This window comes from Boleophthalmus pectinirostris, unplaced genomic scaffold, assembly GCF_026225935.1.
Source record: "Boleophthalmus pectinirostris isolate CB_2022bp ecotype Guang Dong unplaced genomic scaffold, ASM2622593v1 HiC_scaffold_9, whole genome shotgun sequence".
Classification (NCBI taxonomy): domain Eukaryota; kingdom Metazoa; phylum Chordata; class Actinopteri; order Gobiiformes; family Gobiidae; genus Boleophthalmus; species Boleophthalmus pectinirostris.
Window position 1 is genome coordinate 4,023,492 of NW_026571541.1, and position 16,877 is coordinate 4,040,368.

The window sequence follows — 16,877 nt, forward strand, 5'->3', positions numbered from 1 at the left end:
AAACCAGGACTTAAACCAGGACTTAAACCAGGACTAAAAGCAGGACTAAACTAGGAGTAAAACCAGGACTTAAACCAGGACTAAATCCAGGACTAAAACCAGGATTAAATTCAGGACTAAACCAGGACTAAACCAGGACTAAACCAGGACTAAACCAGGACTAAACCAGGACTTAAACCAGGACTTAAACCAGGACCAAAACCAGGACTAAACTAGGACTAAAACCAGGACTAAACCAGGACTAATACCAGGACTAATAAATCCGGGACTAAATCCGGGACTAAATCCGGGACTAAATCCGGGACTAAATCCAGGACTAAAACCAGGACTAAACTAGGATTTAAACCAGGATTTAAACCAGGATTTAAACCAGGATTAAATTCAGGACTAAACCAGGACTAAACCGGCACTAAACTAGGACTTAAACCAGGACTAAAGCAGGACTATACCAGGTCTAAACAATATAACAGCTAACAGTTGGTGGACATAATTTAAAGCAGCAGTGATCTCATATAGAAAACATTTCTCTAGCAATATTTTTTAAAACGGTTAAGGAAAGACTGGACTTTTTGTGTCTTTTAACAGACAAAACAATTTTTGTTAAGATCCTCATCTTTGCTTCTCAGCAACAAACAAAAGTCTGTTCATGGAGACTTGGGCTCAACAGACAATTTGAAGAGAACAAACAAGAATTTTCAGGATGTGGTTGGTACATTCATGTTGTTTTAAAAAACTGACAATACAAGTAATCCAAAGTATTCAGATTACATTACTCACTTTAAGTAAATTAATGGATTATGTTACAAACTACATTTTGGTGTATGTAATCTGTAATCTGTAGGGGAATACATTTTAAAAGTCACCTTCCCAACACTGAGGTATTTTTGAGCTATAAAACCATCTGTAACTGAATAAATGTAAGGTAGAGCTGTTTAATGTCATACTGTGGAACATTCCAGGCAGAGCAATGACATATCCATAGAAACAAGCAGGCGACGGACCCTCCACGAGAAAAGCTACACAATGCGCCTTTAGTCTCTGACACTATATTCCCGTCTTCTTTTGTCCAAGCTCGTCTAAATCTCCCATCGTTTGTCCTTTTGTGTGTCTCTTTGTCTTCCGTTGTGCCTCTGCGCAGGTGGTCAGTCAGCGGTTTCCTCAGAACAGCATCGGGGCCGTGGGCAGTGCCATGTTTTTGAGGTTCGTGAATCCAGCCATCGTGTCACCGTACGAGGCCGGGATTCTGGACAAGAAACCCCATCCTCGGATCGAACGGGGGCTCAAACTCATGTCCAAGGTGAGGGGGACATGGAGCTGGGGCACACAAGCACTCACCAACGTATGATTTGATTTGACATTGTGAAGAGAAGGAGACATTGAATTGTATTTAAAGGTTGTATGAAGGATTTTTTCTTTGGCTCAAATCGTCAATGGAAGTTCAAACTAGCCTTACGGAGATGCAGCAGCCTTATAATTATGATAACCAAAAAAAAAAAAAAAAAAAGAATGAAAATCAACTGTGGACGTGGTAGGGCCAGCTAAATATTAGGCTACCTCGTGATCTATTGGAGGTTAGGTTGTCAGTCAAACCCTCTACTTTTCTAGCGTAATTGACTCGTTGGCGTGCTGGGATTACATCGTTTACGTTTGCCCCTCACGCATTCCACATACACTATTGATCAAAAGTTTTAGAACCCCACACTTTGTCCAGTTTTTTGCTGAAAATTATTCGGTTTATTGTGTCAATACATGGCAAAGCATAGAATAAATAAGTAATTTGAGCTGAAAAAGAAATAATGGAATCAATTTATAGACCAAAACGTGTCCTAAACTTTTGATTGATGAAAGTGTCCACCTTTGGCAGATATAACAGCTGAACACACTCATGGCTCGTTCTTTTTACAATAGAAATCAAATATTGTTCAGAAAGTTCTTCCCAAGTCTGTTGCAACCGACAAGTGCCACACATTTATGGAACTTCTGCTTCACTCTTCTGTCCAGTTCATCCCAAACCACCTCGACGGGTTTTAAGTCTGGACACTGTGCTGGACACTTCACGTTTTCAAGCTTTACCATCTTGCTCTTTTTCCTGAGGTAGTTTTGGCAGAGCTTGGACTTGTGTTTTGGGTCATTATCTTTTTTTTAACCTCTGTCTGTTCAGGTCTTACCTTTGTACCATTTCAAGCTCTTCATTGGACTTGCACGACTTAAATTGCACTAAATAACTAGAAAAATGTGGGTGTTCTAAAACCTTTGACCGGTAGTGTGTACAAGATGCCGTTTACTCGGACAACGTGGTGGTTCTTGGAAGCTTTTTCCAACTGTAGCTTCCTCGCAGTTGGAATGGCAGACAAGAATCCACTACCAGTTAGCTTCAAATAGAAAGTCCGTTTTTGAGGTCGCTGAAGGAAGAAGAGAAGGAGAAAAGGAGCGAAGCCAAACTGCCAAGGTGATTCTTGGAGATTCCTTCCAGCGATGGCATGCACTCAAGCAGAAGGAAGGTCTAAAGACTAACGCGCTGGTCTCTAAATTACTTCTGGTTAAGTAACTTCAACAGCAATTCGTTCAGCAATTCTGAGCGTGCAGCGGCTGTAAACAAGCATGATTTGTAGCGTAAGTAGGAGGCGGGAGGAGGTGTTTCTACTTAGGGAGCTGTCGAGGAGGGAGGGTGGTGTCAGGCATGAGCAACATTTGAAAAAGGACAAACAGTCTCTGAATTTCTCCTTCCTTGGAAAATCCTCTATACAACCTAAAATATTTCCATGTTTGCCTCACTATTTATGAATATGCTTACATTTAGGTAAAATCCTGTAGTAATTTACAAAACATATTGTAATTTCTTGTTTTATTGTAACATAATTTTGAACTCTTTCTGATGAACATAGAAATAAAACATTTTTGTTGAAATTGGAGTCCCATAAAATGACCACATTTTTAGGAGAGTTATGGGTGAGCTTTGGGCATCCAGTGGCCTCAGCACGGCCCGTGTTGGGGGGGTACACAAAGGTGATATTGCTAAACATGTGCAACAAATACAACATAATTTTTGGGTCTGAAAAATTGAAAATCATATCAAAAGCATGCAGTGACTGACTCTACACTGGAGGGGAACTACAACTGTCAACTACTTCATTACTAACTTCATGGTCACATTTTTATATAGCGCTTTTCCACCTTCTAGGCACTCAAAGCTCTCACAAGTAACCACTCACCCATTCACACACATTCACACACCACTGTACACAGACACTAGGGAGCATTCATCTGTGGGAGCTAGAATCACACCGCCAACCTGTGGGTTAGAGGACCTGATCACTCAACCGATGTTTATGTCGAGAGCGGGATTCGCCAACCTTCAGATCAGTGGACAAACGTTCTTACCGACCACTACAGTCGCCCAGTTTTCACAAAACTTTTGTTCTTGTCCAGATTCTCCAGAGCATCGCCAACCACGTCCTGTTTACAAAGGAGGAGCACATGAGGCCGTTTAACGACTTTGTGAAGAGCAACTTTGACGCGGCCAGAAGGTACTCTCAGGGTTAAAGGTTTTGTACATTTCAGATTGGCTCTTTTAGGAATTTTGAGTGCTTAAAGGTTCTGTATTACACAAACAGACTCTTGTGCGCTTTAAATTATTTTTAGTGTTGTTACCTGCTCAAAAACATACCCAAAGTTCACACGTTTGAGTAACCCTTTCTACGTCTCCAAAGCTCAAAATGTTCTGTCCGACCAAGAAGCGACAGGTTTCAAGTTTGCAGCTCCTTTTACCTTTAGTTCACTAGAGATTTGATATTCCAGAGCTGAAAGTATCCAAATGATTCTACTGAAGGTATAGAGTTTAAAACACAACAGAGCACTTCCTGTTTAACTACATAACATCACAAAGTGGAACAGAACTCCATGTATGTTTTTGATGAGGAAATAACATTATAACATGGCTAAAGTCAATTTGGTGTAATAATGGACCTTTAAGAGCTGGGTCCGAAACCTTTCAGACTGGGACTCATAAAATATCTGGTTGATACATTATTAAATATTATTGACAATCACAATGGTGGTCATAAAACACACTGTAAACCCAAGCTTTAGTGTACGAGTCATTTCAATGCTGGCCAGATGTCTTATACTTATACATCTTTAATGCGCCTCAAGCCAGTGTGCGTACAGCTTACTTTTTACCTTCTTTTTCTTGAGGTTTTTCTTGGACATTGCGTCAGACTCGCCTCCCTCTGACTCGGTGAACCACAGCCTGTCCTTCATCAGCGACGGGAATGTTTTGGCTCTGCACCGTTTACTGTGGAACAACCAGGAGCGCATCGGCCAGTACCTCTCCAGCAACAGGTAATCAACGCTGCAAATGCATTTAGGCGTTTTCATGAAGCATTTTATTGAACACTTTTACTTCTCCGCAGGGACCATAAGGCAGTAGGCAGACGTCCCTTTGATAAGATGGCGACTCTTTTGGCCTATCTGGGACCTCCCGAACACAAACCAGTGGCTGACACGCACTGGTCCAGCCTCAACCTCACCAGCTCCAAGTTTGAGGAGTTCATGACCAGGTAACCACTCTCCTCTTCCTTCTGTTTACTCTTATTGGTGCATGTTAATTCGTTGCTTAGTTGCACTACCCTTAAATCTACCGTCTGCAAATGTTTTTTTTTTCACCAGTAGATGGCAGTTGTGAAACCTGTTCCACCTGGTGTTCTCCTCACCCTCTCATCTCATTTCTCTTTCAACGCTTCCTTCTCCTTGATTCCGCTCCTCGATCCTCCATTTTCCAGCTGTCAATCAAATGCTCCATATTAAGCAGCAGTGTCCCAAAGCTCAGAGGAGACAAGGGAAGGAAACCACAGAGGAAACCTGAGCGAGGGTCCAGCAGACACACATCAATAAAAAAAAACTACACAAGTACAGGGACAGCAGCAAAGCACGTTTGACGTAATCCCGAATTTGACTTTAAAACTAATTTTATAAATATGTTGAACACACCTTAAAATAAAGATGCTGATCTGAAGTTCTGAAATAATCCTTAGTATAGGATCATTTTGATTTTTGATTTTTGTCAGAACCAGCACCTGAGGAAATGCCTGTCCCGTTCATCCTCAGTTGCTCTCTCCTCTGCTCCCCTCTCTTCTGCTCCTCTGCTCTGCTTCTCTCTCTCTCCTCTCCTCTTCTTTCTCCCCTCTGATAATCTGCTCTGCTTCTCTCTCCTCTGCTCCTGTGCTTTGCGCCTCTCTCCTCTGCTCCTCTCTTCTCCCTGTCTCTCCTCTGCTCCTCTACTCTGCTTCTCTCTCCTCTCCTCTGCTTCTTTCTCCTCTCCTCTGCTTCTTTCTCCTCTGGTCCTCTCTCCTCTGGTCCTCTGACCTCTGCTACTCTCTGCTCTGCTTCGCTCTCCTCTTCTCTTTTCCCTCTGCCTCTGCTCCTCTCCTCCTCCCTGTATCTCCACTGCTCTTCTTGTCTCTCTCCTCTTCCTCTCTTCTCCCTGTGTTTACTCTGCTCCTCTTGCTCCACTCTCCTCCCTTTGTCTCCTCTGCTCTTCTCTCCTCTCTCTTCTGCTCCTCTGTTCTCTACTTCTCTCTCCTCCCGGTGCCTCCCCTTCTCTTCTGCTCTTCTCTCCTCTGCTCCTCTTTCCTTCCTGTGCCTCCTCTGTGGGCTTGACTTCCTCACTCATTTCCTACAGAATCAAGAAGAGGAATCAAGGAGAAGGATGCTAGTTATTGATGTTTTTTTAATCTATGTTATAACATTTCATTTTCGTTTCATTATCAGAAACATACCCAGAGTTGTGTTTTGTTTCATTCACATATTGAACACACAAACCCTGCATATTTAGGCTGAGTAAGTGCACAACTGTTTTTTTTAAACTCCATACCCCTTCCCTACAATCAATTTGGATAATTTCAGCCCTGGTTAACCTGAAAACTACCACTACATGACATCACAAGGTGGAACAGAACAGTCTGAACTTTAGAAATACATCTTTATAATAAAGGATTACTCAAACTTGTGTGAATGAAAACACAAAACACAACTCCAGGTATGTTTTTGGGGAGGTAACAACATTCTAACATTGGATTAAACATCACAAGAGTCAGTTTTGTGTAATATAGGACCTTTAAGTGCCTTGCTCAAGAACACAACAGCAGTATGCAATGCTGAAAGTTAAATGGCCGCATCAGAGGGACACTGATCCTGTAGAAGAGAGAGTCATGATGCAGAGGAGGGCAGATGGATTTTTTTTCTTTATATAGATGCTCAAAACTTGCCTGCTTTTGTGCCACAGACACCAGGTTCATGAAAAAGAGGAATTCAAAGCGCTGAAGACTTTAAATATCTTCTACCAGGCTGGGACGTCAAAAACAGGCAACCCAGTCTTCTACTACGTGGCCCGAAGGTAAGTGTGGACAACTGGATGGCTGCATTATGTTAGAATATTCTGTGTTGAAGTGTGTATGACATAAAATGGGTTAATGGGTTATAGATTGAATAAAGGCTCTTGCTTCTTTCCAAATGAGCATATGGATACAATACTGATCGATCCAGAATATAGGGGGTGCTCTATTTTTTATTGCTATTGCATTATAATTTAAGATAAGTTTGTATAAGTAGTTGTGCTTGTAAAGTTAAAAAACAATGCAAAACATACCAAGGACTGTGTGTGACAAAGGAAATAGGGCTGAGATCTTGTGTGTGGCAACTTAGGTTTGAAAAAGATTCTATTAGATTCTCTTGTGTTTACCCAGTTTATTTTAAGTGTGTTGTGTCATAGTTGCTAAATATGCCTCTTAATAGCAAATTTGGACATACTGTTTTTGGAAAGCTGCTTGGAAATTTTGGATTTTTTTCTTGGGCTTGCTCCTGTTGTTGTTGTTTTGTTGTTGTTTTGTTTTTTTTTTCATTTTAAACCCAAAAAAATCACCTGTTTTAAGACAATAATTCTGTCTAATATAAGATCAGATATATGCACAATCTGCGTTCTTCTAGTTGCTTCTTTTTTGGGCTTATTTTGTTTTTGGGTAACACTTTATAGTAATTACACCTTATTTAGCCTTAATAAAGCATGAACAAAGACTTAATTAATAATGATTCACGCTTAGTAACTACTTAATTACTACCTGAATTAGCACTTAACTTGCACTTAATTTGCCTGTGCTTTAAATAGTAACTCATAAGTATTTCTTACTTAATTACTCATGAACTAACCATTTGCGTGTGCATTTGTAAATGTATATTTAAGCACAAATTTGAGCATTTATTAATGATTAGTAAGCCATGAGAGAATGATTTACTAGTAATGCATTATTGTTTCTCTGAAATTTGACCAACCTTAACAAATGCTTAATAAACATAATTAGTCTTCACTTTAGAAAAGCTCTCAGAAAGACTTAACTAACAGATAACAGCTGCCTGAATGATCATTGCATTGTATTATTAGTAAATCATTCTGTCATAGTTTACTAATCATTAATAAATGCTCAAATATGAACTTAAATATGCATTTGTAAACATGCAAATGGTTAGTTCATGAGTAATTAAGAAGTATTGAGTTACTATTTACAGCACAGGCGAATTAAGTGCAAGTTAAGTTAAGTTCATTTAGTAATTAAGTTAGTTAGTAAGTGTGAATCATTATTAATTAAGTCTTTGTTCATGCTTTATTAAGGCTAAATAAGGTGTAGTTAATATAAAGTGTTACCTGTTTTTGTTTTGTCAGTGACTTGGTCGTTGGTTTCTTGTTAAATCTGGTAACCCTTGGTAGTTGGTAGAAAAATCAGCAAAATGTTTGGAGGAAATTTGGAGGAAATTTGTCAATATTTATGGGCACCTTTTGGGTATATTAAAGTGAAAAACAGCTTCTTCTTTTTGGAATAACATCTGCTATTCGTATTGTGCCTTAAGACTTTATTACTATGCAGTGTCCTCTACTAAACCCATAGAAACACTCCACCTATAAAATGTGTGCTCGCTTGCCTGGAAATCAAACCCACAATTTTTGCTATTTTATTAACGTAGCCCTTTATTGATAACTGTTCTGGCTTACTTTTTATTTCATTTTATTATTATTTTTTTTTTTACAGTTGGTTAGACAACAACTTCTTTTGTCCAATGGAATGTGACAGTGCAGATGAAGCAAGGTAGCATTAGCAACATTAGCGGTAGCATTAGCGGTAGCATTAGCATCATTTCACCAGTTCAAACGTGTATATAGATATCTGTTAATGTGGTTTCTTATTTTTCAGCCTCTTGGAGTATTGTACGGTAGTGACAGAAGGCAGTAACAGTCATAACAATTAGCTAAAGGAGCTACATAGATTTTTGTAAACAGATCAGCCATAACATTACGTATCGAGTCAAAATGGGAGAAGAAGAAAGTTGGAGTCAAAGGGATCGTTTTTTTGTCTTTTGTCATTGGTCGCAAATGAAACTAAATGGCAGTTTTAGTGGTTTAGGGTGACCAGACATCTCTGTTTACGCATTTTTGTGTATACTAGTTTTGAGCCCTGTGTCCGCTGTCCCAACAGATTTATCTAAAACCAGTGATTTGTCCCAGTTTTATACAAGAAATGTCCTAGATGTCTCTATTTTTGACCAATTTGACCTGCCAACAGTCAAGAGAGGCATAAATTGTTATTTGTTTCAGTAAAATACAGAAAAGAACAATTTTTCTTAATTATCAGGGATGTAACAATATCCAAATCTCACGGTACGATATTTATTGAGTGGTTAATATAATTGTAGATAGTTTCCTTTTTGCATTTAAAATACCTTGACAAGACTGATGCGAATCATCAATAATCCCAAAAATGAAAGTAAAAAACATATTTCTTCATGTTGTCTGCACTAAAATGAATCATGGGATATGTAGTTCCCTATGTTTTTAGCTGTTGCTACTATAAAATAATGCATTTGACTTTTCCATATATTGTGACAGCTTTCGATATTATTGTGAGACTTTTGACGATACGATATCACAACATTTTGGATAATGTTACATCCCTATTAATTACGCACTCATTTCACAATTTTATTATTGCCAACCAAGTTTTTTATTTTGAAATTCTGGTCACCCTATAGTGGTTGCAAATAACAGATTGCCAACCAGTTATTATCATTATCCTCAAAATATCCTGCTATTCCTTCTTTTTTATATGTATACAAACATGTTCTAAAATGCTTTGTTATTTGGTTATTTTATAATATCATAATTCATATCGCGGTCATTTCTCAAATGTTTATGTTTAGGGATGCCATTGTTTTAGTAGTCGGCTAGTCTTACTTATTTTATACTTATATACTTATATTAAAGTCTATAGTAGCCTACATTCATCTTAGTAATACATATTTTAGGTAAAAATATGATGACTTGAAGGCTTCTAGATTTAAAATATTAAAGAATAAAGTGTATTATTGATGCAAAATTGTGATAATATTTTGATAAAATGTTGTTTGTGTTTTAGAGTCCGTATAGTCCATTTAAAGTTTGTTTTAATTGTCGACTAGTCACGATTACTCAGGTTATGCCCTATTAATGTTATTATAGAACTTCGCCTTAAGATTTGCACACTGAACAAAACCTATTTTTAAGACATAATCCACAAATCTAAACACAATGCTTGAAGAAACACAATTTAGATACTTTTCCAAAAGCGTTCAGCCCTCCTCCTCAGTACAAACTTCTCATTGTTAACCTCCCAAACCAAAAACCATTGTTAAGATTTTCAGTTCTATGTTATTGTGGTCAATTGGCAACTACCGGTTGGTCAGGTTTTGTTGATTCTCTATTGAAACCATCCATCAAATAGATTTTAATTTCACTTGTAATGTGAAGTACGTTAGGTCCTTGTAGAGTTTTCGAGACACTGAAGAATAGACTCGATACTTGATAACTATTCTGGTCCATATGCATATTAAACTTGTTCTGATAGAACTCAAGATCATTCTAAAACTATTCAGGAAAGGTTCATATCTGCCCTGTGAAGCTGACTTTCACTATTGATACCTGCACAAATTAGTTTTTAGTTTCAATACTAGTTTTTAGATCAATAAACTTTTTCTTTTTTTTTAACAATCCTTTTAATCATAATGTTATGGCTGATCTATTATTCTATTTGATTCTTTTTAGCACCCATTGAAACTGTATATTGTTGTCAGTAGTACCATTAAAATGCTAACACTTTGAACCTCAAGTCCATCCCCACTATTTCTCGAATTGCGTATTTTCTTGGTCTCCATGTTGGGCCTTGCTGTTGTGCTTGTTTGCGTGGCTGAACTTGAAGACTCCGTAACCTCCGTGGAGTCATTCGCTTTGTCCTGAAAAATCCCGCTTTCGAACATGGCCGACTTCACCCTATAGCTCGGCGTCGCCAACACAGTCCTTTCGCTGACCCAGTACGGCCGCTCGGTGAAGAGATTCGAATGCCAGTCTGCGTCCGAAGTTGACAGATGCGAGCGCCCGCAAACCGGTTTCGTGTAACACGGGCATCCAAATACTGTGGCGCGGGTTTGCTCTGCCCATTTTAAGAGTTTTGTCATGTTTTCTTCCTCTTCGCACGCCCAAGGATTGTCCCCCAAAGTCATGATCTCCAAAGTGGCCAGCTTGTCAAATATTCCCTCGTGAAGCCAAGAAAATTTATTGTTATGCAAGAAAAAGCGATTCAGTTTGGGTAGTCTATCCAGCGATCCGGGCAGAATTTGAACGAGGAAGTTGTGAGATAGGTCTATCGTCTCCAGATTGTGCGGCATGTTGGTGGGAACGGTCCAAAATCGGTTGTAGCTAAGGTTCAAAACTTGTAGCCCAGGTAGAGTGTTGTTTATGAATACGATTCGCTCCAGCTCGTTGTCGGATAGGTCTAACGTTTTGAGGTTCCAGTGGTAAGCGGTGTCGTTTTTGTCCAGGGAGCGCAGGTGGTTCCCCGTGGCCCGGAAGTCCCACAGCGATCGGGGCAGAGCGGAGGGCAGGGTCTGGAGGCGGTTATAGGACAGGTCCAGGGTGCGGAGGTGGGCATAGTGGCTCAGCTGGCTGTCCAAGGACTGTAAACTGGAGTGAATACAGAGAAATGCAGAGTAAATGTATGTAATTTGGACTGTACAGGAATGCATGAATGAAACATGAGAGATTGTATTATGAATATTGAGAGACTTGATTTGGTTGTTGATAAATACTCGAAATTGATCAATATTAAGGTGCATTGTGTAACCTGCTTGCTTCTTTGGATATGTCATTGCTCAGCTGGGAATGTTCCACAGTATGACATTGGTTTTATAGTTCAAAAATATCTAGAAAGACAGACATTCTGACTGTGAGTGAACTACAGATGTAACAATAACTGAAATATTGTGATATCGTATCTTCAGAAGTATCACAGTAATCTCGAGAGCTGTAAAAAAAATATGTTTTTTACTTGTTTTCTTGGGATTCTGACAGTAAAAATCTTGTCAAGGTATTCTAAAAGCAAACAAGTGTCCTATCTAGAATTATATTTGCCACTCCAAAATATCGCAATAAATATTATACAGGGAGATGCATATCGTGATAATATTGTATAGAGAGATTTGGATATCGTTACATCCCTTCTCTCCACAGATCTGACCTGTAACTTGGTCTAGTTTGGTCTCCATGACGATAGAAAGTTTTAATATTGTGAAACAATCCAGATGTAGCAGTAACTCTCCATGGAGAAAAGTATTTGACAGACCCTCCACCAGAAAAGTTACACAATGAACTTTCATATGACATCACCTTTTAATTTGCTTGGAGGGTTAAACAAATACTCCAGTGTATGTATTAAAGTTAAAAGTGTCAAAGCAACAAAACTAGGTTCAGCAGTTAAGAGTTTCAATTTAATTTATTTTACTTTTTCTCTGTTAAACACAAATAAAATAGATTTTCAATATATATTAATCTTTGTAATTCGAGTTATTGATAGCATGTTGTATATTAAAGGGACAGTGCCCAATTTTGTTAGCATGCTAGTTGTTGCAGTTGAACGACGGCAAAAGATTTGCGAAAAGCGCTTTTAAACTCATTGTGCACATTTAATGGAGATACTTAGAATATTCCACAGCACTAAAAAAAAAAAAAAAAAAACGTGAACTACAAAAACACATTGGATCTGTCTGTCACCTGTTGAAGGAGAGGTTGAGGAATCGTATGTTGTGCTGTAGACCGGGGGGCAGTTTGGTGAGACCCCGCGAGGAGCAGTCCACCACCCGATGTCCCCGGCTGCAGTGGCACACGGCCGGGCAGATGGACAGCACCGAGGCCCCCAGGAGCCCCAGGAGAACCAGGAGGAGCAGGCACAGGGCCGGAGCAGGGCAGCCGGGCAACCACAGCGCTCTACCGGGGCGAGAGAGACAGAGAGACAGAGAGATAGAGAGAGGGAGAGAGAAGGGGAAGTGGGGAGGAGGAGAAGAGTAGAAGAGCTGGTGTGAACGTGCAGTTCCCTTGAGTCGTAAAAATGCGTCACTTTTAAAGTCCTCATATAATGCACAATTTACTTTCTATTTCCTGTTCAATTCTATGTAACTTTTCCACATCACATACACTCATGTTGGGGGGGGGGGCTACTACTACTGCTACTACTACTGCTACTGCTACTACTACTGCTACTACTACTGCTACTACTACTGCTACTGCTACTACTACTGCTACTACTGCTACTACTACTGCTACTACTACTGCTGCTACTACTGCTACTACTACTGCTACTACTACTGCTGCTACTACTACTGCTGCTACTACTACTGCTGCTACTACTACTGCTGCTACTATAATACTGCTACTAATACTATGCTACTACTAATGCTATGCTACTACTACTGCTACTACTACCACTTCTACTACTACATCTACTACTACTACTATTACTACTCCTACTACTACATCTACTATTACTACTCCTACTACTGCTACTACTTCTTCTTCTGCTTCTGTTACTGCTACTACTTCTACTGTTACTTCTACTACTCCTATTACTAGTACTACTACTACTTCTACTGCTAGTGCTGCTACTACTACTGCTACTACTACTACTACTACTACTGCTACTGGTACTACGACTACTTATACTACTGCTACTGCTACTACTACTTAAACCACTATTATTACTACTACCACTACTACCACTACTGCTACTTATACTACTGCTACTGCTACTACTACTTAAACTACTACTATTACTACTACCATTTCTACCTCTACTAGTACTACTACTACTTGTACTAGTACTATTACTACTTGTACTAATACTACTGTTGCTACTATTAATGCTACTACTACTACTACTACTACTACTACTACTACTACTATTGCTACTTTATATATATAAACTATATAAAAATGTGACCATTTGTGACAGGTTAAATATTGTGTTCTAACCTGTTAAAGACATGTATGATTTAGCGTGTGTTTACCGTTAGCCCTATTGTTGACATATGAGTTAATCAGATCATATGACTGATCTGTCGTCTCTTCTCTCCAGTAAAAGACCAGCGCTTGTTAACATGTAGCGCCCCAGTTTAGGCTGCTCCGACAGGGAGAGGTGCATTTAACGGACAGCTCGGATTTGATTTGGGAATAATCGACCTGAACCAATTCCAGGACCAGTCTCTGAGGATTTCCTTCATGAAGTGTGTTCCAATAGAGCTTTGTAGAGCCAATAATACTGAGGTGTTTTAGTCTATGCAGCACATGTGTGGGAATGTGCAGTATAAACAAAAGGGCCTGTAAGGTTACGAACTTCACTTGACTTCAGAAACATTTCTCTCTGGCCCCCCTGCTGAATACATAAGAGCATGTTTGTGTATTTTAAGAGAATCTTGGTGGTTTTGCGATTCTAGAATGCGATCATGTCATACAGATAATGTCAGATGGTTGGTAAGGGCCAAATTTCCCTATTGATTACATTGTACTTTGCCACGAAATATCCAAAAGGTAAATTCACAAAATGTTGAACCTGGTATTTTCAATTAGTGATTAAGCCTTACAACTCACTGCATTTTAACAGTATTCATTTTAGCTTCCCCCATCTGTATTCATTAATATTGGCTTATAAAAAAAATATAAACAGCTGGGACAGATTCCTGGCATCTGTTAAATCAAATCAATATGAATGAGTTGAAATTAACATTTAGTATAATGTAGAAAAGAAACAAAATTGATCGTTCTGTAACTTTGTGTTCATTATCTTTGTATTACACCTTAACCTCAACCAAGACATTGACTGTAGTATTTTTAGCATATTTCAAAAGATGATATTGTCCATGTACAAAATATTTTTCTAATATATACTTGGGAGGAGGGGAGTTGAGCAGGAGGTCCCGGGCCCCAGAGTCTTAGGGGCCTAGAATTGGAACCTCTCTCTATTAATTTGTACTGGGGTGGCCCATGTTAGGTTTCTTGCCCCGGGCCCCAAAATATCTGTCAATGGCCCTGCTTGGGAGTATATTTTAGCGTATTTTTCTAATCAAACAAACTTAAAATGCAGCTTTTTGCTGTCTGAAGAACCATTTTTATTCATATTATATTTTATTTTATTTATTACTTTTAATAGGCATAAAATTAAGAACAAATTCTTTCTTACAAATACGGTTTCAGTTTCAGCTTTGGGTCTTTTGAATGTAAAAGCTTGTGATTTGGAGCACAGTTCAGACTTTAGAGGAAAAAATTTGGCTATTTTATTTCAATTATTAAAAGTCTTGTTATGTTCGGGAAATTCTTATTAAATTGATATCAGAATATTGAAATCAGTTTTATTATTTGTTTATAATATGACAAAATAAAATAGAATCAAAAGCCAAAATCAGGATGAAGAAAAAAAAAAACATAATGGCATTTTCTGTAATATCTCCAGCCCTATATACTGTATCTATAATGTGTGCCAGTGTTATTTTAAAGCCTGTCACGTGTTTTGAAGTTCAGCCAATTATTTTCTAATGGCCCCTATTACTGCAGTGGAGCTCCATGCAATGTAGCTGCAGATGCCCCGGCCAAACTTGCTTCAAAGCTGCTTTTGTATTAACCTATTTCCTTTTCATTGCTTTTGATTCATCCAAACAGCACCTCATGTTGTGTTTGCGCTTTAAAATCAAGGTAGTCCGTAGATTTGGCAAAGCGCGAAGTGGATATCGGTGTCAACTCCCTGCAGAAATACTGAAATGTCCTGCGATTTAAGGCTGCTGCCGCTAAAATCACTCACCTCATGTTTCTTCAGCCTTGCTTAGTCATCCCTCCATGCGGCAGAGCTCCGTCGCCTCCACGGGGTCGGATCAAGGCGGCGTTTGGGGTTTGTGTTTTTTTATGGGATTGTTGGAGTTCGCCTTTGGGTCTGCATTGTCCCGGTGCAGCTGTGCATGTGCTGGGATGGAGAAGGAGGAGAGAGAGAGAGAAGAGAGGAGAGGAGGAGAGAGGGAGAGGAGAAAGGGAGGGAAGAGAGAGAGAGAGAAAGAAGGGAGGAGGAGGGAGGGGGAGAGAGGGGAGAGAATTGCAGCAAAAGTGCACCTCTTCTGCTGATCAGGCATCTGTGTGTCTTTGGATTTGAGACTCGCTGGACGACTGCTTTGTTTTTAATTTGCGTTAAAAGGAGCAAGATGAGTACTAAAAACACAATACGAGTCATAGATCTTAATTGACTTAAAGGTACCGTATGTAGCGTCCACTTTTATAGTCTCTACCAATACACTGCACAAAAGTATTAGAATCACAACTGACCTGTGTCCCCAGAGCCTTCACCTGCAGATAGAGGACACATGGACAAGTGTTTCTCATTCTCAGTTTATGGACAGAACAGGTCTCATGTGAAACCTCAGAACCTCCAGAATTGCAGCTGCAGAGGCTGCACTAGCACTGATTCATGATTGACTGCAGGGGCTGGGGTTTAGGGAGTGACCGTTCAGATCAGAGAGAAATTTTAAGGTTTAAACACACTGGATTTCAGCGCTGAACCTGGCAACTCAAATGAGAGGCTCATGTGAGGCTCATTCTGCTTTCTGATTGGATAATTGTCTTGAGAACATAGACTGTATTAAAGAAGTGGACTAAGCGAGTGTGATATCACCCATAGTGTTCAGCTCCACTCAAATGAAGCTTCTGATGTTAACGGTTACAGGAGCGACCGCGAGTATTATAGCAACTAGGGGTGGGCGATATCTCGATATTTTAAATATATCGAGATATTTTTTTAACTCAATATGGATTCTGACATATCGTATATATCGATATAATGCTTATAATGCTTCGCTTGTTTGCCTTCTCTGCCGTTGCCCGCGCATGCGTCTCACTCCTCACTACCGCCATGAACCCCGAAAGTTGGTGCCAGTGAAAAACTTCTAGCACCACGAACATTTTCCACCATTTACAGACTAGACCATCAGCAGCACATCCTAACAGAAGAACACTCATATCCCACTGAATCCTGTCCTTTAGTACGACAGAAGTTGAAACAAACGAGCGGCACAAGAAACGCACTGTTTATTCAAATGAGTCATGCGCTTTTAAGTTTCGTTTCTGTAAAACGTAAACACATGTGTACAAAACTGCATTAAACACATGATAATGTCAAACGGGCTGATGTAGCTCGTAGTCATTATGTTTTATATGTTGGAAAGTTTTGTCATGTAAAGTTTATTTATGCAGAAGATTTTAATAAATAATCTGCTGCAGTGTCACTTGTACAATAGTGTTTGGAAAAGTTGGGTTTGATCTGCAGTGGATTGTGGGAAACCTCACAGCTCCTGACGCTGGTGAGGAACATGGATCTGTTAAAATAATGAACCTCCTGAGCTTCTTCTCCTGAAGGAGCTCATGGTCATGGTTCTGGTCTGGATAACAGAGTTAATGCAAAGATGAGCTTGAGTTGAGTTGTTTTATTTATGAATGA

At 39.4% G+C, this 16,877-nt stretch overlaps 2 protein-coding genes across 5 annotated transcripts in view; one reads left to right on the forward strand and one right to left on the reverse strand.

Annotated features, from left to right (window-relative positions):
• The window catches only part of nf1a (neurofibromin 1a), a 125,368-nt gene that overhangs the window by 55,607 nt on the left and 52,884 nt on the right, over positions 1–16,877 (forward strand). For all 4 annotated transcript variants that reach the window (XM_055148100.1, XM_055148102.1, XM_055148101.1 and 1 more), the window contains 5 exons: positions 1,139–1,297; positions 3,430–3,527; positions 4,195–4,341; positions 4,413–4,559; positions 6,284–6,394. In XM_055148100.1, coding sequence (XP_055004075.1) covers positions 1,139–1,297; positions 3,430–3,527; positions 4,195–4,341; positions 4,413–4,559; positions 6,284–6,394 — 662 coding nt within the window. The remainder of the gene's footprint in view (positions 1–1,138; positions 1,298–3,429; positions 3,528–4,194; positions 4,342–4,412; positions 4,560–6,283; positions 6,395–16,877) is intronic.
• On the reverse strand, positions 8,947–15,202 carry omgb (oligodendrocyte myelin glycoprotein b). The gene is made up of 3 exons (XM_055166824.1): positions 15,198–15,202; positions 12,125–12,337; positions 8,947–11,038 (listed from the first exon to the last, which is right to left on the reverse strand). The coding sequence occupies exons 1-3, from the start codon at positions 15,200–15,202 to the stop codon at positions 10,120–10,122; spliced, it is 1,137 nt and encodes a 378-aa protein (XP_055022799.1). The 3' UTR covers positions 8,947–10,119.

Bases quoted from the DNA above. Each gene is read 5' to 3' on its own strand.
- omgb (XM_055166824.1), bottom strand. The intron at 11,039-12,124 runs GTGACAGACAGA...TATTCACTCCAG, and splicing joins CTCAACCTCTCCTTCAACAG to TTTACAGTCCTTGGACAGCC.